Raw genomic sequence first — 24,139 nt, forward strand, 5'->3', positions numbered from 1 at the left:
TCAACAAGTGTAACCACAGCACTGTGCCCCTGAGAAATAGTACCCACCTTGCCAGTCTGCGGGTTGTAGAAAAAGTTGGACCAGTTTGGGTCAGTCTGCATAAATCGGAATTCAAACAGTTCCTGCAGACAGAGCCTCAGGATGTTCTCACTGATCTGGAGCACAGAGGGAAGAGAAAGCTGTTACACACAAGCATGAGTCAACTAACACAAACAAATACTTTTCTATTAGTGAGAGAAACGCATAGAACCACCGCTTGTTGCAAAGACCTGAATCCATAATCCAAGAGACACTTTACTGGAGTACTGAGGAAGTGCTGCACTGAGATTTTGAAAACAACTTTATTTACAAACTGCAGAGCTGGATGAAAACAGCAGGCCAAGCTGCATCTTAGGAGCACAAAAGCTGACATTTTGGGCCTAGACCCTTCATCAGAAAAGGGGGATGTGGGAGTGGGTTCTGAAATAAAGTGGGAGAGAGGGGGAGGCGGATAGAGGAGAAGACAGGTGGAGAGGGGACAGACAAGTTAAAGGGGCAGGGATGGAGCCAGTAAAGGTGAGTATAGGTAGGGAGGGGAGAAGTCAGTCCGAGGAGGACAGACAGGTCAAGGGGGCAGGATGAGGTGAGTACGTAGGGAATAGGGGTGCAGCTTGGAGGTGGGAGGAAGAACAGGTTAGGGAGGCAGGGACGTGTTGGGCTGGTTTTGGGATGCAGTGGGGGGGAGGGGAGATTTTGAAGCTTGTGAATTCCACATTGATACCATTGGGCTGCAGGGTTCCCAAGCGGAATATGAGTTGCTGTTCCTGCAACCTTTGGGTGGCATCATTGTGGCACTGCAGGAGGCCCATGATGGACATGTCATCTAAGGAATGGGAGGGGGAGTTGAAATGGTTCACGACTGAGAGGTGCAGTTGCTTATTGCGAACTGAACGTAGGTGTTCTGCAAAATGGTCCCCAAGCCTCCGCTTGGTTTCCCCGATGTAGAGGATGCCACAACAGGTACAGCGGATGCAGTATACCACATTGGCAGATGTGCAGGTGAACATCTGCTTGATGTGGAAAGTCTTCTTAGGGCCTGGGATGGGGGTGAGGGAGGAGGTGTGGGGGCAAGTGTAGCACTTCCTACGGTTGCAGGGGAAGGTGCCAGGTGTGGTGGGGCTTGAGGGTAGTGTGGAGCGGACGAGAGAGTCGCGGAGAGAGGGGTCCCTCCGGAAAGCAGACAAGGGTGGAGATGGAAAAATGTCTTTGGTGGTGGGGTTGGGTTGCAGATGGCGGAAGTGTCGGAGGATGATGCATTGGATCCGGAGGTTGGTGGGGTGGTATGTGAGGACGAGGGGGATTCTCTTTTGGTGGTTATTGCGGGACGGGGTGTGAGGGATGAGTTGCGGGAAATACGGGATTGAGGGCGTTCTTGACCACTGCAGTGGGGGGATGTTGCGGTCCTTAAAAAATGAGGGCATCTGAGATGTACAGGAGTGGAATGCCTCATCCTGGGAGCAGATGCAGCGGAGGCAAAGAAATTGGGAATACAGGATGGCATTTTTGCAGGAAAGTGGGTGGGAGGAGGTGTATTCTAGGAGCTGTGGGAGTCGGTGGGCTTGAAATGGACATCAGTTTCTAGGTGGTTGCCCAAGATGGAGACATCTCCTCCTACCGCCCCCGAGATCATGACACCACCCCCGAGCACCAAACCTTCATCTCCCAAACCATCCACAACCTCATCACCTCAGCTCCACGTATCTTCTCCTCTACCCATCTTCAATCCACCTTCCCCTCTCTCCCTATTTATTTCAGAACCCTCTTCCCCTCCCCCATTTCTGATAAATGGTCTGGGCCTGAAACGTCAGCTTTCCTGCTCCTAAGGTGCTGCTTGGCCTGCTGTGTTCATCCAGCTCCACACTTTGTTATCTCTTGGCCAGAACTGCACAGAGTATTCCAAAAGTGGCCTCACCAACATCTTGTACTACTTCAACATGATGTCCCAGCTCCTATTCTAAAAGGTCTGAGCAATGAAGGCAAGTGTGCTAAATGCCTTCTTAACCATCCTGTCTATATGTGACACAAACTTCAAAGAATTATGCACCAAAACCCCTAGGTCTCTCTGATCTACAACACTACCTAAGGCCCTACTTTTAATTGTTTAAGTAATGCCCTGGTTTGTCTTACCAAAATATAATATCTCACATTTGTCAAAATTAAACTCCATCTGCTACTCCTCAGACTACTGACCCAATTGATCAAGACCTCTTTGTAATCTTCAATAACCTTCTTCACTGTCGACTGTATCACTAATTTTGGTGTCATCCACAAACTTACTAACCATGCCCTCTATATTCTCATCTGAATTATTTATATAAATGACAAACAAAAAAGTGGACCCAGTACCGATCCCTGTGGAACATCACTGGTCACAAACCTCCAGTCTGAAAATCAACCCTCCACCACCCTGTCTCCTGCTGTTAGGCCAATTTTGTATCAATTTGGGAAGCTCACCCTGAATCCCATATGATCTAACTTTACTAATTAGTCTACCATGCAGAAGCTTGTCAGAAGTTTTACTGAAATCCAAGTAAACATGCTCTCCCTCCCTTTCCTGCCCAGCATTAAGAATAAACCCTAACCAAGCATTCCAAACCAAGACTCCAACACAAGAGAAGGGGCAGATTCACATCATAATCATGATTGCCCTCCCTTCACAACCACTTTCCTGCTCAATACCACTGTTCCAAACCTCTGCATCTCATTCGTCTCCTCCCTCACTCTGACACTCATCTGCCTCACTTAGGGGGCAACATCTTTGGAACAGGATTTGAACCTATAACCAACCATCTCAGAGCACAGAATTGTAACCACTGAGTCACGGCTGAGCTCGTACACAGCACTTGAGATTCCCCACCAACCCCATTATTACATAGTTTCTGATCTCTTGGCTCAGTTCCTCTGCCTTGTCCAGTGGGAAGCCTGGCACCAGCTCTGTGGTGAGGATATGTTTGCTGCTCAGATGGTCAATAACATGTGGCACATAGAAGAAGGGGTCGTCCTTCACTAGCTCCCTACAGGAGGAAATGAGAAAGACCAGGTTAATTTCAAAGCCATAAACCCAACAAAATTCCTCATGCTGAAACAACAGCAGTGCCAACATGGATTTATATTCAATTCTATTTCTTACTCACTCATGAGATGTATCCAGCATTTAATGCCGATCCCTCGTCGCCTGTGAGAAGGTAGTGGTGACTAACTTCTTGGACCACTGCTGGAGATAGAGGGAGTTCGAGGATCTTGACCCAGTGACAGTGAAAGATCGGTGATATATTTCCAAGTCAGGATAGTGAGTGTGTTGGAGGGAAGTTTGCAGGGGGTGGTATTCCCCTGCATCTGCTGCCCTTGTCTTTCTAGATGGAAGCGGTCATCGGTTTGGAAGGTGCTGTCTAAGGATCCTGGGTAAACTTCTGCTGCACATCTTATAGGTAGTACACATTGCTGCTACTGAGCATCGGTGGTGGAAAAAGTGAATGTAGTGCCAATTGAGCGGCTGCTTTGTCCTGGATGATGTCAAGCTCCTAGAGTATTGTTGGGGCTGCACTCATCTAGGCCAATGGGGAGTATTCCATCACACTCCTGACTTGTGCCTTGTAGACGGTAGACAGGCTTTGGGAAGTCAGGGGTGAGTTACTCGCTGCAGTATTCCCAGCCTCTGAGCTGCTGTTGTTGTATTTATAAGCTAGCCCAGTTGAGTTTCTGGTCAATGATAACCCTCAGGCTGTTGATAGTGGAAGATTAACTGAAGATAACACCATTGAATCTTAAAGGGCAGTGATTAAATTGTCTCTTATTGGAGATAGTCCAAAGTCAGACAACACCGGTTATACACTAACAGGTTTATTTGAAATCACAAGTTTTTGGAGCATTGCTCCTTCATCGGTTGGAGGTCCACTTGATGAAGGAGCAGTGCTCCAAAAGCTTGTGATTTCAAATAAACCTGTTGGAATAAACGCCAGTGTTGTGTGATTTCTGACCTTATCCACCCCAGTCCAACACCAGCACTTCCAAATACTGGTGACGGTCATTACCTGGCGCTTGTGTGGTGCAAATGCCACTTGTCAGCCCAAGCCTGGATACTGTCCAGGTCTTGCCACATTTGAATATGGACTGCGTCACTGTGTGAGCAGTTGTGAATGGTGCTAGACATTGAGTAATCATCAGGGCACATCCACACTTCTGACCTAATGATGGAGGGAATGTCACTGAAGCAACTAAAAACGATTGGGCCTAAGACACTGTCCTGCGGAACTCCTGCAGAAACGGCCTGGAGCTAAGACACTGACGTCCAACAGCCATATGTGACTGACCAGCAGAGAATTTACCCCCGATTCTCACTGACTCCAGGTTTGTTTGGGGTCATTGATGCCACACTCGGTCGAATGCAGCCTTGATGTCAAGGGCTGTCACTCTCACCTCACCTCTGGAATTCAGCTCTGTTGTCCATGTTTGAACCAAGGCTGAATTGAGGTCAGGAGTTGCTTGATAGCACTTTAGTGACACCTTCCATCACTTTACTGATGATCGAGAGGAGACTGATGGTGCGGTAATTGGCTGGGCTGGATTTGCCCTGCTAACTTAGACAATTTTCCATGCTGGGTAGATAGGAGTGCTGTAACTGTACTGGAATAGTTTGGCTGGGGGAGCGGCAAGTTCTGGAACACAAGTCTTCAGTACTATTGCCATAATGTTGTCAGAGCCCATAGACTTTGCAATATCCAGTCTCTCCAACCATTTCTTGAAGTCACATGGAGTGAACAGAACTGGCTAAAGACTGGTATCTGTGATGCTGGGGATCACTGGACAAATGGGACGGATCATCCACTTGGCACCTCTGGCTGAAGACTGCTGCGAATACTTCAGCCTTATCTTTTGCACGAATATGCTGGGCTCTTCCATCATTGAGGATGGAGATATTTGTGGAGCCTCCTCCTCCAGTGAGTTGTTTAATTGTCCAGCACCGTTCACAACTGGATGTGGCAGGTCCGCAGAACTCAGATCTGATCCTTTGATTGTGGAACGCTTAGCTGTTTCTCTCACCACCAGTTTATGCTGTTTAGAACACAAGTCGTCCTCTTTGGTAGCTTCACCAGGTTGTCATCTCAGTTCTAAGTATGCCTGGTGCTGTTCCTGGCATGCCCTCCTCCACACTGTATTGAACCGGGGTTGACCCCTGGCTTGATGGCAATGGTTGAATGGGCGATATGCTGGACCATGAGGTTATAGATTGTGCTGGAATACAGTTCTGATGTTCATGGCCCAAAGTGCCTCGTGGATGCCCAATGTTGAAATGCTCAATCTGTTCACAGTCAGTCCCAGTTAGCACGGCGATAGTGCCACACAATATGAAGGAGGGTATTCTCAGTGTGAATGTGGGACCTTGCCTCCACAAGGACTGTGCTATAGTGACTCTCTGCAATACTGTACAGCACAGTACAGGCCCTTTGGCCCACGATGATACTGCGATGGACAGATGCATCTGTCGCCAGCAGATTGGTAAGGATGAGGACAAGTGTGTATTTCCCTCTTGTTGGTTCCCTCAGCATCTGCTGCAGACCCAATGTAGCAGCTACGTCCTTCAGAACTCGAACAAGCCGATCAGTAGTGCTGCTGCCACTCCTGGTGGTGAGCACTGAAATCCCCGGGGCAGGGTACACACTGCACCACTGCAATCCTGATTGCTCGGCCATTTCAGAGGGTGATTAAGAGTCATTGCCATTGGTGTGGAATCACATTTGGGCCAGAACAGATGAGGAAGACAGTTTCCTTCCCTAAAGGACTAAAGTGAACCAAATGGGTCTTTTTCAGATAATTGACAATGGTTTCATGGTCATCGTTAAATTTGTAATTGCAGATTCTTATTGAATTCAAGTTAAACCATCTGCATGGCAGGATTTGAAATCAGATCCCTGGGTCTTTGGATTACAGTCCAACATCACCATCACTTGGCCACCAACTCCCCTCATAAGAAGACACCAGTACCTTGATAAAAATCCCAATTACTTGTTAATCTCAGTGTCAGGGTGTACGTTCTCACCATTCATTTAATTCCTAGGCAAAGCATCAAGTTTTTCTTTTAACAGCATAATGAGCTACCTCGGTAAGATTCTACAAATTAGAATGATCATTTATATGTAAATGATCTGTGGGAACACGCTAGTTTAAACGTGAGCTTATCAGGGTTGCTATGACCTTGAAGCTGACTGAGTGTGCCTCAGCAAGGACAGGTTGTTTGTTACAGAGACAGCATTTCCCACTTAGAGAATTACACAAGAAGTGGAACACAAGCTTCAGAAATTCTAAAACACTACCTGGAGGGTCTCTGTTGAGACTAATGAGCAAGTGAGGGTGGGGTGGGGGTGGGGGTGTGTGGAGTGACAGCACCAGGTTTACAGAAACAGGTGAACCATCTTAGTGAACCAGAAATGGCCTCTGTGGTCTGCAGGCTTCAGCAGAGGAGCTCCATCAGATTCGGTGTTAATGTTAGAGACTTGTAACAAAATACACCACAGCCAAAAGTCTGACTGAGCAGGAGGTCAGGCAGTCAGACCCTCTCCTAAACAGTGTGAGGCAATATGGAATAAAAGATGGGGATTCCTGAATTTAAAGTGGTTTTGGGACAAAAGAAATAGTTTCTGATGCAAGAATGCAGCAAAAAATGTTTCACTTCACTGAGTTTGACATCACCAACTCAATAGCATTTAACAACATTTATTGTTCATTGGCTCTGAGATGATGCTAATAAGCTGCCTTCATGTCCTGTTACAATCCATGCACTGTACAAAACCGGCAGAGTTTTGCTCACATCATGAATACTTTGCTTGAGTATTCACTAGTGAGAGGGGCAGTACAGGTACAGAAATCAGGGAGAAGATCTGTGATGCAATTAAAGAAATTAGCACAGACAAAAATAAGTTCTGAGTGGTCTAGCAGGCTTTAAAGTAGGTAAATCTCCTGGGCTGAAAGAAACGTATCCCAGGCTGTTGCATAAGACAAGGGAGGAAACAGCACGAGCCATGACAATAATTTTCTATTCCTTTCTGGACACAGGAGAGGTGCCAGTGGACAGCCAATGTGGCCCCATTGTTCAAAAAGGGAGCAAGGGATAAACCAGGAAACTACAGTCCATTCAGTCTAACCTCAGTGTTGGGGAAACTACTGAAATTAATTCTGAGGGACATTATAATCTACACTTGGAGAGCCTGAGATTAATCAAGAACAGTCAGCTTGGTTTTGTTAAGGGGAGGTTATGTCCAAACAACTTGCTTGAATTTTTCGAAGAGGTGGCCAGGTGTGTAGATGAGGGCAATGCTTTTGATGTGGTCCAGTTAGACTTCAGCATTGGCTTTTTAATAATGTCCCACATGAGAGACTGATAGCAAAGTTAAGAGCCCATGGAATCCAAAGGGATTTGGAAAATTGGATCCACAATTTGCTAAGTGCCAGGAAGCTATTCCTTCACTGTCACTGGATCAAGATCCTGGAATTCCGTCCCTGAGGACATTGTGGGTCAATATACAGCAGATGGACTGCAGTAGTTCAAAAAGTCAGCTCACCATCACCCTCCCAAGGGGCAACTAGGGACAGGTAATAAATGCTGGACCTGCCAGCAACGCCCACCTCCCACAATCAGTAACAGTCCCACAAGTCAGTAACAGAAATAAGGTGATGGTGGACGGGTGTTTTCCTGACTGTCTCGGTCCAACTGGGTTCTAAAAAAGGGTCAGTGTAGGGCCTGTGCTGTTTGTGGTTTATAGAAATGATTTAGACTTGAATGTTGGGAGGGTTGATCAGTAAGCTCACAGAAAATAGAAAACTTGATAGGGTAGTAACTAGTGGGGAGGATAGGCTTAGACTTTGGCCCATTTGACCGGCCTGCCTATCAGGAGCAAATGGAATTTAATCCAGATAAACGTGAGGTGATGCAGATCGGCAGAACTCACTAGGGAATGGAAGACACGTATTCCTGGGAAACACCAAGGATCTGAGGGGCATTGGTGTGCATGCTCCAGGAAGTGGTATACTTGCCTTTATTAAATCAAGGCTCCAAATTTAAGAGCAGGGAGGTTATGCTGGAATTGTAGAAAACGTAAGTTGGGCCACAACTAGAGTACTGCATGCGGTTTTAGAATCCATATAGGAGGGTTGTGATACAAGAATTCCAGGTGCAGGGAGAATGTTGCCTGGACTGGAGAGTTTCAGTTATGAAGACAGACTGGGGTTGTTTTCTTTTGAGCACAGGAGCTCGAGAGGAGACATGGCTGAAATGCACAAAATTACGAGGGGGTACAGATAGAGTAAGCAGGAAGGGAATTCTCCCCTTGACAATGACTAGAGTACATTGATTTAAGGTAAGGGGCAGAAGGTTTTCACTCAGAGGGGGTTGGGAATCTGAAAATCACTGCCTGTAAAGGTGACAGAAGCAAAAATCCTCAAAATATTGAAGTAATATTTAGGACCCATGCGCTCAAACATCTGGAGGAGGTGAAGAACTGGCACCTTCAGTCAAATGAAAACCTTGGAAAACCTTACAACCCTGAGCAAACGTCACAGGCAAAGACAGCCAGCTAAATGGACAAGAGCAACAGGCGCACTGTCAAAGCAGCACCAAGCCACTCACCATCCCGACTGAGAGTTAGATCGGCCGTCCTTCACTGCCACCAGGTCAAAATCCTGGAAACTCCCTTCCTCACAGCAGTATGGGTGTCCCTACACCCTCAAGACTGCAGCAATTCATTGAGACATTTTACTGCCACCTTCTCCAGGGAAATTAGGGATGAGCAACAAATGACGGCTGTTATGAAACTAACTTTGCTGATTCTCTGGCATGGTTTTCTCAGGTGTAGGATAAGGACTATGAGGCCCAGGAGCCAAGGGGTGGGGCAACATTCTCTCCACAGCCAGCATGATTCGCCTCCCTGTCAGCTCAGGACTGAACTCCACAACTAGGGTTATTTACAGTGCTCCCACTGTGATATTCCAACTGCAAAGCTGACTCTAAAGCTGCAGGCCATAATCTCAATCACCTCTTTGTACTTGAGTTCCCTGGATCGGAGGTAGGTCAGTAGCTAACATTTCACACATACCTGAACTGCTTATAGCACCTTGCTTCCCTTTCATAATCACATTCCAAGGAGAGCTCACGGCTCATCACTTCAATCATATGCTCAGGAAACAAACCTAACAATAAAAGGAAAAGGTTTTCAAACACTTCACATCCACAAACAAACTGGCATTTTGTGAAAGAACATGCAGTTATTTTACAATGTAGCAAGGTACTGATCAGCAGAATGGGAAACCGAGCTGAATAAGGATATATTAGGAAACATGACCAAAAGTTTGAGAGACACCTTGAAGTACATTCAAAGCACTTTCTTGCCAATGATGTGTCTTTGCAGCATTGTCACTGCCGTAATGTCAAAGATCACAGCAGCTATGTATAGCAAGATCCCACAACATAATGACCAGATAATCTTACCATCAATAGCCAAGGGATAAATATTGGCGAAGGTACTGGTGTTACTAAATAAAACCTGCCTCCCAGTCTCAAATATATTTAATAACCCAGCCCAAAAAGCCCTCTGCAGTAAAGAATTTCACACATTCACCAACTTCAGATAAAGTACTCTTCATTTCCGTCTTAGTTATGTAACCTGCTCCTCCAAGATTTCACACGCTGATCCTAGGCTCAAGAAGAATAACTCTCCCTGTCTACCCCGAGCACCCCAAGTATTTATATATTCTGATAAGGTTGTCTCTCATTCTAAAGTCCAATGAGTACAGGTGCAACCTATTCAGCCTCTCTCCACAAGACTGTTCCTCCATACCCAGGTCCAACCTGGTGAAGCGCCTCCAGTCCCAGTATATCTTTCCTTAGATAAGGGGACCAAAACTGCTCAGAGTACTCCAGTGTGGTCTCACTCAGGCATTACATAGTTTTAATCAAGACTTCCCCATTTTTAAGCTCTATTCCCTTTGAAATTAAGGCTAACATTCCATTTACCTTACCTATTACCCAGTCAACTTGCATGTTGGCCTTTTCGTGATTCATGTACAAGACCCTCAAATCCTTTGCAACGCTTCTCTACTTCAATAATTTTCAGCTCCTCTATTCTTCCTGCCAAAGTGCATAACATCACATCTTCCCACATTATATTTTATCTGCCAAGTAGTTTAGGTCCATAAGTCACTGCCAATTCTCCTCTGCACCCCATCCAGTCCAATCACATCCTTCCCACAGGGTGGTAACCAGAACTGTGTTGCCCCAGAAGCGGCCTAACCAAAGTTCTAGATTCTTTTTACACACTCACCGACTTATTTCCTTTTTCACTTACCCTTTGTACCTTCCATTCTTAGCCCTTTCCCACTGGTGTTACCCTGTCATAAGCACCCATTTTCTGCTTTATCTTAGTCTCCATGTTCTTCAATATCCAGGGAGCTCTCAGTTTTTCTGACCTACCTTTCCTCTTCACAGGAATGTACCTTAACTGGAGCCAAATTACCCTTTTACAATTAGAGCTGTGACCACAAATCTTTGATTCCATTTTATATGGGCCAGCTACGTTCTCACTACTGAAACTGAACCTTCCCCAGTTACTTATTCTCAACCACAAACTAGAAAATAGGAGAAGGCCACTCACCCTTTCAGTGCTCTCTATCATTCAGTACAATATTAACTTATTCAAATCAACAGCCTGCTCCTGCTTTCTCCCCCCATATCCTTTGATCCTTTAGCCTCAAGAGCTACAATCGAACTTCATGAATCATTCAATGTTTTCTGCAGTAACAAATACCACAAGCTTACTATTCCTGGGTAAAGAAATGTATCCTCATCTCAGTCCTGTAACTTTACTGTGACCCCTGGTTCTGGACTTGTCCCTTGTGGGGAACATCAATTCTGCATCTCCCATCTAGATCTGCTAGAATTGTATGGGTTTCTCTGAGACTCTCCCCTCATTCGTCTAAACTCCAGTGAATATAATCTTAACCAATTTAACCTCTCCTCATACGTCAGTCCCACCAATGAAGCAGCAGTCTGGCAAACCTTTGCTCTATTGCAAGAGCATCCTTCCTCAGGAAAGAGAGACAAACTACACAAAATTTCCAGATCTGATCTCACCAAGGCACTGTATAACTGCAGCAAGACATCCCTGTTCCTGTACTCCAATCCTCTCACTATGAAGGTCAACATACCATTTACCTTCATGTACCTCCACAACTATTTCAGTGGCTGGTGTACAAGGGTGCCCAGGTTTCACTGAACATTCCCCCCTTTCAATTTATAGCCATTCAGATAATCAGCTGCCTTCTTGTTATTGCTCACAAAGTAGATAACCTCACATTTATCCTCCCTACAGTGCACCGTCCCACCCTGCTTTGTCTCATCTGCAAACGTAGAGGTATAACATTTAGTTCCCTCATCTCATTCATGGCATTTTAAAAACATTTCGAAAGGTACCTGGATGAGAAGGGCTTAGAAGACCAAACGTGTACAATTGGAACAAGTTCAATTGGCACCATGGTCAGCATGGACCAGTTTGGGGCTGAAGGGCCTGTATCCATGCTGTATTACTCTATGAATATGATATGAATAGCTGGAGTCCTAGCACTTATCCCTGTGATACCCCATTACTCCTGCCTATCATTTATTCCAACTGTTTCCTGTCTGCCAACCAGTTTTCAATACAAAGAAGAGTCTTGACCTGAAACGTCAGCTTTCCTGCTCCTCTGATGCTGCCTGGTCTGCTGTGTTCATCCAGCTTCACACCATGTTATCACACAACTTCCAATCCTTTGGGTATTAATTTTACACATTAATCTCTTGTGACAGACTTTTGCAGAAAGCCTTCTGAGAGAGTAAATAATCTACATTCATTGATTCTCCTGCTCATCAACTCTACCAGTCACATCCTGGAAGAAGTCAGTCAATTTGTCAAGCACTATTCCCCATTTATAAATCCATGCTGACTCTGTCTGACCATGTCACTATTTTCCAAGCACTCAGCTACTGAAACTTTTATAATAGACACTAGCATTTTCCCCACTACTGACATCAGGCTGATTAATCTACAATTCCCAGTTTCCTCTCTACCTCCCTTTTTAAATAGCAGGATTACATTAGCTGGCCTCCAATCTGTAAGAACTCTTCCAGAGTCTAGAGAATTTTGGAAGACTGCACCCGTTAATTCTAGGGTCACTTTCTTAAATCTTCTCAGATGTAGTTTTTCCCGGACTGGGAATTAATCAACCTTCAATCCCCAATTCCCCCAACACCATTTCCCTACAAATACACATCTTCTTCAGTCCCGCCCTCTTGCTAAACCCTGTGTTCCCCAATGTTCCTGATATGTCATTTGCAATTTATTTTGTGAGCACAGATACCAAGTATGTATTCAGTTGGTCAGCTATTTCTTTGTTCCACATTGTAAATTTCCCTATTTCTGATGTAAGGGACCTACATTTTTCTTCACACATCTATAGAAACTTTTAGACTCAGTTTTTCCATTTCCCACAAGCTCACACTCATGTTCTGTTTTTCCTTTCTTAATCAATCCCAATGTTCTAATTTACTCAATTCTGAAACTGCTTCCATCCCTTGGACCTGACTTTTTTTAAAAAAATTCTGGCCAATTGGTACGCCTCTTCCTCGGATCGGATACAATCTGTAATTTCCCTGGTTTGGAACCTTTGTACCAGACTGGAATGAACAACTGTAACACCTCATCCATGTGCTTTCTGAAAGTCTGCCATTGCCTTTCCACCATCATCCCTTTAAGTAATGTTCCCCAATCTCTCAGCCAACTCCCACCGCAAACTTTCCTCTGTTTTGAGACAGGACTTCAGTCACAGAATCAACTCCATCACTCTCCATCTTGAGGAGTAATTCTCTCATATTATGGTCATTCATACCCACAGAACTAAATTGCTAACTATTCCTTTCTCACTACACAATACCCAGTCTAGGATAACTGTTCCCCAAAATAAAACAAACTGTCGATGCTGGAGATCTGAAACAAAAGCTGAAATTGCTGGAAAAACTCAGGTCTGGCAGCATCTGTGGGCAGAAAGCAAAATTAACACTGAATCCTGTTCTTATTAGTCACTGGATTCGAAACATTAATTCTGCTTTCTCTGCACAGATACTGCCAGACATGCCAAGTTTCGCCAGCAATTTCTGTTTTTGTTTCATGGCCTGTTCTCTATTCAGCTTATCAATGCACTATTTGCGAAAACCATCCCAAATACGATCCAGGAATTCCTCCTCTGTGGTAATGCTACTAATTTGACTTGCCCAATCTAAATGCAGATTAAAGTCACCCATAATTACAGATGCTCCTTAACTGCAGACATCTTTAATCTCCTGTTTCATGCTATTCCTAACATTACGCCTACATTTTGGAGGTCTGTATAGACACCCAGTAATGTTTCTTTTAGTCATTATTCATTCATGGGATGAGGGTGTTGTTGGCCACGCAGCATTTAATGCCCGTCCCTAATTGTCCAGAGGGAAGTTAAGAGTCAACCACATTGCTGTGGGCCTGGAGTCACATGTTGGCCAGACCACGTAAGGATGGCAGTTTCCTCCCTTAAACGAGGTTAGTGAACCAGATGGGATTTTCCTGACAATCGACAATAGATTCACAGTCATCGTAAATCCAGATATTTATTGAATTCAAATCCTAACATCTGCCGTGGCAGGACTTGAACCAGGGTTCCCAGTGCATTATCTGGGTTTCTAGATTAACAGTCAAGTGATAATAACACTAGGCCGTCGCTTCTCCTGCGTTCCTTCTCTTTTTCCATAACCAGCCCCTAGCCTTTTTATACTATGATTACAGTTCTGCAAGTGATCCCTGACTGATATCTGATCGACTTCACCCTCATTCCCATGAATCAGGCCTAGCGATACATCTTTGATATTAGACTGGAAACAAATCAATGTAAAATAATCCTCATGAACAGAATCTAGGAACTTTTACCCTCTGGCTCCTTTACACCAGTACTACCACCCCAGTCTGTATTAGATTTATTTCATTACAACTGCTCTATAACACTTGTACCTCACTGTAATTTCCTGGCAAGTCAGTCCCGTCGAGGTGATGGTTTACAGGATACACCCAACAATGTGATGGTACCTTTCTCATTCATTCATCACATGTGGGCTTCAGTGGCTGGGCCAGCATTTATACTCCTCGAGAAGGTGGCAGTGAGCTCTCTCCATTTTCTTTAGCTCTAACAAGATAGATTCTGTTCTTGATTTCTTTGGGCCAAGCCCTCTCTCCCCGCTTCTAGGAGCTGTCCAGAGATTACTACTTTTGAGATACTGCTTATTAATTTTCTACCTTGCTCCCTAAATACTGACAGCAGCTCACATCCCTTTTTCTCCCATGTTACTGATTCCAATATGGACCATGTCTACCAGAAGTTCATCCCACCACCCCATAGTGCTCTGCACCCGTTCAGACACAGCTCTGAACCCAGCACCCGGGAGACTACAAACTATCGTGGAATCTACAATACCATGATGCCATCGTCTTGTCTCTGGAATCCCTCCCCAGATAAACTATTGCTTCCATTAGTTTTTAGAACTAAATAACTGGTTGAATAGTGAGACACACTCAGACAAATTCTGCTATACCATATGCCTGGCTCTCCTGGACAGCTGAGTAGTCACATGCACTGCCTGTTTCTCCATAACCTGTAAGCTGCAGGGTGACTCCACATGGAAACAGATTAACAATGAACTGGTCACAGGGAGGTATCTCAGCAAACCCTGGTAAGGTCGGGAAACAGAAGGTTCACCCACGCTCCACACTGCCCTCTGGTGAAAACACAGCTAGAGTGACTCAGGTGACAGAAGACACAGAGCATGGAGCGAATCGGGCGTAAAACAATAGCTGATTGAAGCGAGAGAGATTTTCATGTCTCAGGCACAGGTGACTCACCTTCAGGTAGAGCATTGCTCATGTTCATTACTGTTATCAGGTTGGCAACATCACTGGCAATACTCTGAGCAACTCCAGGATACTGCAGATAATAACACAGGAGTACAGTCATTCATTGAGCCAGGTATGTAGGCCCCTCTCCCCCAGCACTGAGCCCCACCACCAGCCGGCCAAACTGTGAATAAACCACCAAAACCTCCATTCTTCCCAGGCACTTGGCAGTGGTTTCAACATAACAGAAATTAGTGTTTGTACAGCACATCTAACGTCAGAAAATAATTACAAGATACATCAAAGGAACATCATAAAACAAGACTAGAATGAAGCAGGGCTAACACTGGAAAATGATACTGAGGTAATGATCAGCCATGTCCTCAGTGAATGGTGGAGCAGATGTAAAGGATTGAATGGTCTACTCTTGTTCCTATTTCCCATATTCTTATGAGCCACATAAAGACATGCCAGATTAGACGACCAAATGTTAGATCAAAGTGGTATGTTTTAAGGAATGCCTCACAAAAGAGTAATACAGAGAGGCAGAGGGGTATTCGGAAGACTATTGCAGGCTAGGGACCAAGGCAAGTGGAAGCATGACCAATGGTGGAACAATTAAAATCACTGACACCAAAGATGCCAGAATTAGAGAAATGCAGAAATCTCAGATGGCGTTGAGCCTGAAGATATTACAGAGCTGGGGGAGGGGCAAAGCCATGGAGGAATTTGAAAACAGGGGTGAGAAATTTTAAATCAAGATGTTGCTTGACTGGGGCCCATGTAGACCCATGATCACTACTTGGTGCACATGAAGACAGAGGCAGTAGAGTTTTGGACAACGTCAAGTTTACAGAGGGTTGGATGTGGAAGAACAGTGAAGAAAGGCATTGGTAGTCAAGTCTAGAGGTAACAAAGATAGGAATGAGATAGTAGGAACTGCTGATGCTGGAGAATCTGATGTAACAAGGTGTAGAGCTGAATGAACACAGCAGAAATTTTCAGAAATTTCAGAAGAAGGGTCTAGACCTGAAACATCAGTTTTCCTGCTCGGCTTGCTGTGTTCACCCAGCTCTACGCCCTGTTATATAAAGATAGGAATGAGTTTTCACCTGCAGAATAGCCAAGACAAGGGTGGAGGGAGGTGGTGTTACAGAGGTGATAGAATCTTGATGTGTGAGGGAATCGAGGGTTATAAGGAAAATATTCGAAAGTGGACATGAGGAGTGTTGAATCAGCCATGATCCTATTGAATAGTGAAGCAGTCTCAAGGAGCCAAATGGCCTACTCCCGTTCCTCGTTTTTATCGTCTTATATGTGGAAATAAGCAGTCTTAGTGATAGGCAGGAAGCTCACCACAGGATAAAACGTGAACCCGAGAGTATTAGCTGATTAATTTAACATCTTAGATTGGTTCTAGGGAGAGGGACGGAGAAAATTCATTACAAGTGAAGTTTGGAGCACGGACAGAAAATGATTTCAGCGTTCCCAATAATTGATTAGGACGTGAGGCTACATACACCAGAACACAGTTTTAAGTAAGTCAGCAATGAAGCAGACAAGCAGTTTAAGACAGAAAATCATGTCATACAACCTGAATCTTCATAGCCACCTCCCTGCCATCTTTCAGCTTTGCCAGGTGGACCTGGCCAATGGAAGCTGCTGCAAATGGTCGATCTTCAAAAAACTCCAGCTGATCTTTCCAATTAGGCCCCAGGTCACTGCTTAGCACCTTCTGCAGAAAGATATACACAACAATGGATAAAGGTGGCAGTCAGGAGGTAAAGGTACAGGAATAAAATTTAATAACGGAAGTGGAAAGATTCAGGTCACAATAGCTGGTTAATCCAGGAGGACAAATGCTTCAGACGGGAGGTTCAGGATCTGCTTTCTGATCATCAGACCCACAAACAGAATAAAGCCCTTTGCTACTGAGTCTCTGGGTAAATTCATCAGCACCTCATGGACACCAGCAGTCAGTAGCTAATGGTTAGGGACTGGGAGTGATTATCACCAGTTACATGGACAGTCAAACACGGCAATGCTGAAAAGCATAACAATAGTTAAAAAGAGAGAAATCCGGGCAAAAGGTGGAACTCAGTGATTATAGGGCAAAGTGCAGGAAAATGGTGAAGGGAGAGAGAGGACATGGGATACAGGGACTGGGGAGACAGTGGGCACTAACCATCATCTGTTTGCTGGGCATGAAGTCAGCACTCTGTCGAGCACGTTCAAATATCTTCTGCAGCTGAGGGTTGATGAAAGCTTCATCTGAAGAAAGGCAAGAGAACAGGTCAGAATCAGACATCGCAGTTCAGCTCAGGAGACAGGGGTGATCACTGTGAATGCAGTGCAAACACAGTGTAAGTTACACACAGGATTCCACATGCGGTACCCCACAGCCTGCACATGGGGGCTCACAGCCCTGACATTTCAGCTTTTGGCCTCACTTGGGGTCCAAACACATTGTGGAGCCCTGTTTTAAAGGAATTTCGTTTTAAAATATGAACAGATGTGAAGGAAAAAGCTGACAGTACAGCTCCATGTCCGCAGTCTTGGCTGCCAATAACAGAGCAAAGGGGCCCAGGTCCAAATCATCACAGTGTAGCGTGAAGTAGCTGAGGAAGCTCCAATAAATGGCCAGAGAGAACACTGAAGGTACGGGGCATATCTAGGGCAAGCAACTGGTGATGGCTTCACACGCCAAGAACACCCAGGACCTCAAAGCCTCAATTTCTTTGGAATCAGAAGGCAGTCTGCGCTATCCTACTGCTGAGTAATTTTAGAAAAAGCAAGCGATCATGTAATTACAATCATACAAAGGAACATGAGTCCAAAAGGAAGTCAGGCAAAATGGTGCCAAGTCTTCCTTATTTCACAGAAAGGGGAACGCAGTCAGTTTTCATAAATATGGCAGGAAACAGGAAACAGTGTCAGAATCACAGCTCCCACAGCATCTATCCTGAAACAACGTCATCATTAAGGCCAAAAGGTGTAACTACATCCCCCTCAATGCTAAGACCCAGAAACGTGTGCAGTGATTTGCTGGGCTCTCCCATCACTGAGGATGGAGAGATCTGAGCAGCTGCCTCCTCCATTCAGCATTTACAGCTTGGAAATAGTCTGTCTTGAAGTTCCACACAGCTCCTCACTGAACTTGGTCCTGGTCTCAAGATCAGAGGTAACAGACATCACCTATTGTGTCAGATTTTAAAGACACCTTTTTTTATTATAGTCATTCACAGATGGAGGGTCTCACTGGCCAGGCAGCATTTATTGCCCGTCCCTAATTGCCCAGAGGGCCGTTCAGAGTCAACCACATTGCTGTGGGTCTGGAGTTACATATAGGCCAGACCAGGTACAGACAGCAGTTTCCTTCCCTAGAGGACATTAGCGAACCAGATGGGTTTTTCCGACAATCAGCAATGGATTCGTGGTCATCATGAGACTGTCAATTCCAGAGGTTTTTCTTCATTGAATTCAAATTCTGCCACCTGCCATGGTGGGATTTGAACCTGGGTCACCAGAATGTGAGCAGAGTCTCTGGATTAACAGTCTAGCGGTAATATCACGAGGCCATCAACTCAAGAAACATGATTTCTTGAGAGAACAAGACACAAGGAAGGAGGCCATTAAAGAACTTTCCACTTTGGCCTATTGTGATCTATCCTCTTAGCCCTCTAAATCAATGCCCACCAAATGTTTATTGAGTTATCTGTGATTTACTGAATCTAGTTCCGTTATCCTTTTAGGTATCATCATAACTTGCTCAGTCCTGACAATTTCCACATCTTCCTTCCTGCCAGCCACCTTACATCTTTGTGGTCTGCTCACCAATCTTCCTGCCAGCAGTTTCTCCTCAATGAAAGCCTTCTTGATTTTAACCACCTCTCTCAAATCTCCTCTTCATCTTTTCAGCTGTGAGGAGAACAAACTCAACATCTTCAGTCTCTCTGCAAAAGTGAACTCCCTCATCCCTGGCACCATTCGAATAAATCTGTTCTGCATCTCTCCACATCCTTGATGTCCTACCCCATTTGAAGGTTTAGCATAACTTTCTAGATTGCATATCCTAATCTGCTATTTAATAAGTTTTTGATCACACATGCTTTTATCAAAAATGTTCTCAATTTAATCTGGCACAAAGATTGTATACAAATACCTCAGCTCTCTCTGTTTCAGCAGCCTGTGCATAACCACTATTCTATATATTACCCTCCCTCCGTCTTTCCACCAACACGGAACTCTTCACATTTACCTGCAATAAATTTCATCTGTCACCTGTCTACTTACTTCGTCAGTCTGTGCGCTTTCCAGGTTTGTCACTATCCTTGCCATTGTACATCACACTCAAAGTTTCATGTCATCAACAAAACGTTCAAATTGTTCTGTACACCCAAAATCTGGGCCATTAACTTATCTCTAAAGTAGCAACAATTCAAATACAATCCACGGGGGGTCACTGTTGTAAACTTCCTTCTGATCTAGAAACAACAGTTCACCACTGCTGTCTGCTCTCTCTCGCTCTCAGCCAACATTACCCCCAGGCTTTTAATTCTATGTAATTTAGTGACCTGTGAATGGCCATACATCTCGAATAAAAGGTAAACAATTTATTTCATTTTCACAGCAGTACATTAGCCTCTTGGAGATAACACGAGAGTTTCCAGCAACAACACTGGGCACCTCCACTCCTACCTCTGCCCACCTACTGCAACTTTCATCTTGTTATTCAACCGCAGCAATGCATTTTCATCCTCCGTAAACACAAGGCCATCTGAACATCCGCAGTCAATATGCAAACTCGCACCACACCCGAACCTCAATCAACACGGCCCTCTCTGGTGCACAGTCCTGCCAAGCATCCATTTTGAATTCTCACTGTTGTTTTCAAATTTCCCCAGACCCACACCCCTCCCTATCCCTGTAATCCCCTCCAGACCCACACCCGTCCCTATCCCTGTAATCCCCTCCAGACCCACACCCCTCCCTATCTCTGTAATCCCCCCCAGACCCACACCCCTCCCTATCTCTGTAATCCCCCCCAGACCCACACCCCTCCCTATCTCTGTAATCCCCCCCAGACCCACACCCCTTCCTATCCCTGTAATCCCCCCCAGACCCACACCCCTCCCTATCCCTGTAATCCCCCCCAGACCCACACCCCTCCCTATCCCTGTAATCCCCTCCAGACCCCCACCCCTCCCTATCCCTGTAATCCCCCCCAGACCCACACCCCTCCCTATCCCTGTAATCCCCCCCAGACCCAGACCCCTCCCTATCCCGAGAACCCCTCCGGACCCACACCCCTCCCTATCCCATTAATCCCCCCAGACCCACACCCCTCCCTATCCCGATAACCCCTCCGGACCCACACCCCTCCCTATCCCTGTAATCCCCCCAGACCCACACCCCTCCCTATCCCATTAATCCCCCCAGACCCAGACCCCTCCCTATCCCGAGAACCCCTCCGGACCCACACCCCTCCCTATCCCATTAATCCCCCCAGACCCACACCCCTCCCTATCCAGAGAACCCCTCCGGACCCACACCCCTCCCTATCCCATTAATCCCCCCAGACCCACACCCCTCCCTATCCCGATAACCCCTCCGGACCCACACCCCTCCCTATCGCTGTAATCCCCTCCAGACCCACACCCCTCCCTATCCCCGTAATCCCCCCAGACCCACACCCCTCCCTATCCCTGTAATCCCATCCATACCCCCACCCCAACCTATCCCTGTAATCCCCTCCAGACCCACACTGCTCCCTATCCCTGTAATCCCCTCCATACCCCCACCCCAACCTATCCCTGTAATCCCCTCCAGACCCACACTGCTCCCTATCCCTGAAATCCCATCCATACCCCCACCCCAACCTATCCCTGTAATCCCCTCCAGACCCACACCCCTCCCTATCCCTGTAATCCCATCCATACCCCCACCCCAACCTATCCCTGTAATCCCCTCCAGACCCACACTGCTCCCTATCCCTGTAATCCCCTCCATACCCCCACCCCAACCTATCCCTGTAATCCCCTCCAGACCCACACTGCTCCCTATCCCTGAAATCCCATCCATACCCCCACCCCAACCTATCCCTGTAATCCCCTCCAGACCCACACTGCTCCCTATCCCTGTAATCCCATCCATACCCCCACCCCAACCTATCCCTGTAATCCCCTCCAGACCCACACTGCTCCCTATCCCTGTAATCCCCCCAGACCAACACCCCTCCCTATCCTTGTAATCCCCTCCATACCCCCACCCCTCCCTATCTCTGTAATCCCCTCCATACCCCAACCCCTCCCTATCTCTAATTCCCTCCATACACCCACCCCTCCCTATCCCCGTAATCCCCCCAGACCCACACCCCTCCCCAGTCCTATAACCCCGCCGGACCCACACCCTTCCCTATCCCTGTAATCCCCTCCAGACCCACACCCCTCCCTACTCCTATAACCCCGCCGGACCCACACCCCTCCCTATCCCTGTAATCCCATCCATACCTCCACCCCTCCCTATCCCTGTAATCCCCTCCATAGCCCCACCCCTCCCTATCCCTGTAATTCCCTTCTGCACCCAGACCACTTCTTACCAACCACTGACCAGATACCGAACTCGATTAGCCAGATAAACACAGTGGCTACAACAGCAGGTCAGAGGCTAGAAATACTGCAGTATGAAAACTCACCTCCTGACTCCCCAAAGCCTGCTCACCACCGACATGGCACAAGTCAGGAGTGTGATAGAATACTCCCACTTGTCCGGATGCGTGAAACTCCAACCAACGGAAAATCAGTTAGCACACACGAGGTTCAAATAACCCATCTACAACAACCAACCAACCAAACTGATATTATCTGACAAGGAAAAGTAATAGATTTGAACAAACACATCAAGTTTTAAAGTGCTGAGGGATGTGTTCTAGAAAATGCTGCTGTATGAAAAGTAGCTTTCAGAGTCAGTTTGTGGCATGCTAGAAAAGTTTGTATATTGATATTCTCCTCCACGAAAACTTATATAATGTTGAAACTGTGAGCTTTACTTCAGTCTACAGTTTATTTCAATACATTTAGCAAAGGCCCACTTAAGCCCTGGTGTTTTGCTAACGAGAAGCTACAGAAATATGATGACATGTATTTTCCATAGGTTCTCCAGCCACTGCACTGCCTACTAACATTTGGCAATATACCGTCTGAATCCTAGATGTCCTATTCCTTCCTCCACTTATAATTGCACCATGAACTAACAACTGAGTGCAATATATCCACAGCAAGTTTCCACTGTAAACTCAAACAAAAACACACGAACATGTAAACATGATTACAAACAGCAATAAGAGCTGACTAGGTCACTCAGCCTGATAAGCCTACTCAGCCATTCAATAAGATCAGAGCTGATCACATTACTACCTAACCCTGATAACCTCTCAGCCTGTTTCTTAGCAGGAATCTTATCTATCCTGCCTCAAAAATATTCATGGTCTCTACTTCCCACACCTTTTAGGGAAGGTTTTGTGACAGCAATATAGTTCCAAGCAAGACTTGGAATGGAACTAACAAAAACTTGGGGCTTACGGTAAACTTGAGACAGCTATCGCACAAAATAATCAAGCAACCATCAGTATGGCTATGTCCCAGACAATAGCAACACTGGATGTGTCCTGTCCCACGTGAACGGCGGACTAGTGAGAGGTGGCAGCACAGTTGGAGAAGGTTGCCCTGGAGTTCTCAACACTAACTTCTGACCTCAGGAAATTCTCATGGCATCAGGTCTAACATGGTAAAGGAAACTTCCTGCTAATTGCCACCTCACCATTCAGATGCACAGAGGATGGCAAGGGTACAGATGTGTTCCAGGTAGGGGACTTCAAGGTCCATCACCAAGAATGGCTCAGCAGCAGCACTATTAACCAGGTTGGTCAAGTCCCAAAGGTCATAGTTACTAGATAAGGACTGTGGCAGGAGAGGAGGGAATAACAAACTTGACTTCATCCTCATTCCTCTGTCTATGCATCAGTCCATAACAGTATGATTGAACACTGCACAGTCCCACCTTCACATTGAGAACACCCTGCATCACGCTGTGCAGCACTATTACTGTGCTAAATGAGACAGACTTCAAACAAAGCTAGCAACTCGAGAAGTTTTTTCTTAAAGAACTAGTTCATGAGATCACTGGCTAAGCCAGCATTTACTAACCATCCCTAAATGCCAGGGGAGCAGTTAAGAGCCAACCACATTGCTGTGGGTCTGGAGTCTCATATCAGGAAGACCAGATAAGGACATCAGATTTCTTTCCATAAAGGACATTAGGAAACCAGATTGGGTTTTAACGGCAGTCATATGATCGCCATTCTGCTTTCTCTCAAACAAAACAATCTTTGTTTTAACTAGCACTTTCTGAATGTACACTCTCGATAAACCGGCAAAATTTAGATACCTCAAGTACCAGAAGTTTAATGTTTTATTGCGATCCATTGCAATGTCCAAGGAGTTAGTTGAGGTTCCCTGCTGGCAAGTTTTATGTAAGGTGAAGTTGCGTTACTATTTAGGTGATTTATGCTGTCAAGTGATGGGCATACCACCTGCTACTACTTAGTCTGTGTTGTTATACTGATTGATTATGTGGACTTCTCGATTATCCAGAATATTTGATCAACCAGCACATTCCTGGTCCCACAGTCGCCAGTTAATTAAACGTCTGCTGAACATGTATCTAGTTACTTGTGGTACGAATTCCATTCTACATCCAGTTCTTGGATAAACAGATTTCTCCTGAACTTCCTGTAGAACTTCCTGAACCCCTTAGGAGCCACCTCACATTTAAAACTTTGCAACTTTTGTGCTTCTTTCAATTTAGTACTCCGAATTCACCGCTCACAAAGCAGCTTCCTCTACATTGAGGCAACCAAAGGCATATTGAAGGATCACTCTGCTGAACACCTCCTTCAGTTCATAAGGACCTTGAGCTTGCTACGTTAATCCTGTTTCTGAATATTAACCTATAGTACTCTAAAAACTAAGCTCAAGAGAAGGCTGACAACCATTCCCTCTTTTGATCAGGCATTTCACAGCTATTCAAATGCAATTTTAGGTTAACAATTTCAGATCATAAGCACTGCCCTTATTAGTGAAGATTCTAGACCTATTCTTGCATGT

The 24,139-nt window shown here is 45.6% G+C and overlaps 1 protein-coding gene across 3 annotated transcripts in view; it reads right to left on the minus strand.

The window, feature by feature from the left end:
- The window catches only part of coq8aa (coenzyme Q8A, genome duplicate a), a 60,694-nt gene that overhangs the window by 4,313 nt on the left and 32,242 nt on the right, over window positions 1-24,139 (minus strand). For all 3 annotated transcript variants that reach the window (XM_048531491.1, XM_048531492.1, XM_048531490.1), the window contains exons 7-12: window positions 17,161-17,246; window positions 16,570-16,710; window positions 14,985-15,066; window positions 9,126-9,219; window positions 2,912-3,053; window positions 48-155 (exon numbers count right to left, since the gene is read on the minus strand). In XM_048531491.1, the coding sequence (XP_048387448.1) occupies window positions 48-155; window positions 2,912-3,053; window positions 9,126-9,219; window positions 14,985-15,066; window positions 16,570-16,710; window positions 17,161-17,246 (653 nt within the window). The remainder of the gene's footprint in view (window positions 1-47; window positions 156-2,911; window positions 3,054-9,125; window positions 9,220-14,984; window positions 15,067-16,569; window positions 16,711-17,160; window positions 17,247-24,139) is intronic.

This window comes from Stegostoma tigrinum, chromosome 4 (genome assembly GCF_030684315.1).
Source record: "Stegostoma tigrinum isolate sSteTig4 chromosome 4, sSteTig4.hap1, whole genome shotgun sequence".
Lineage (NCBI taxonomy): Eukaryota > Metazoa > Chordata > Chondrichthyes > Orectolobiformes > Stegostomatidae > Stegostoma > Stegostoma tigrinum.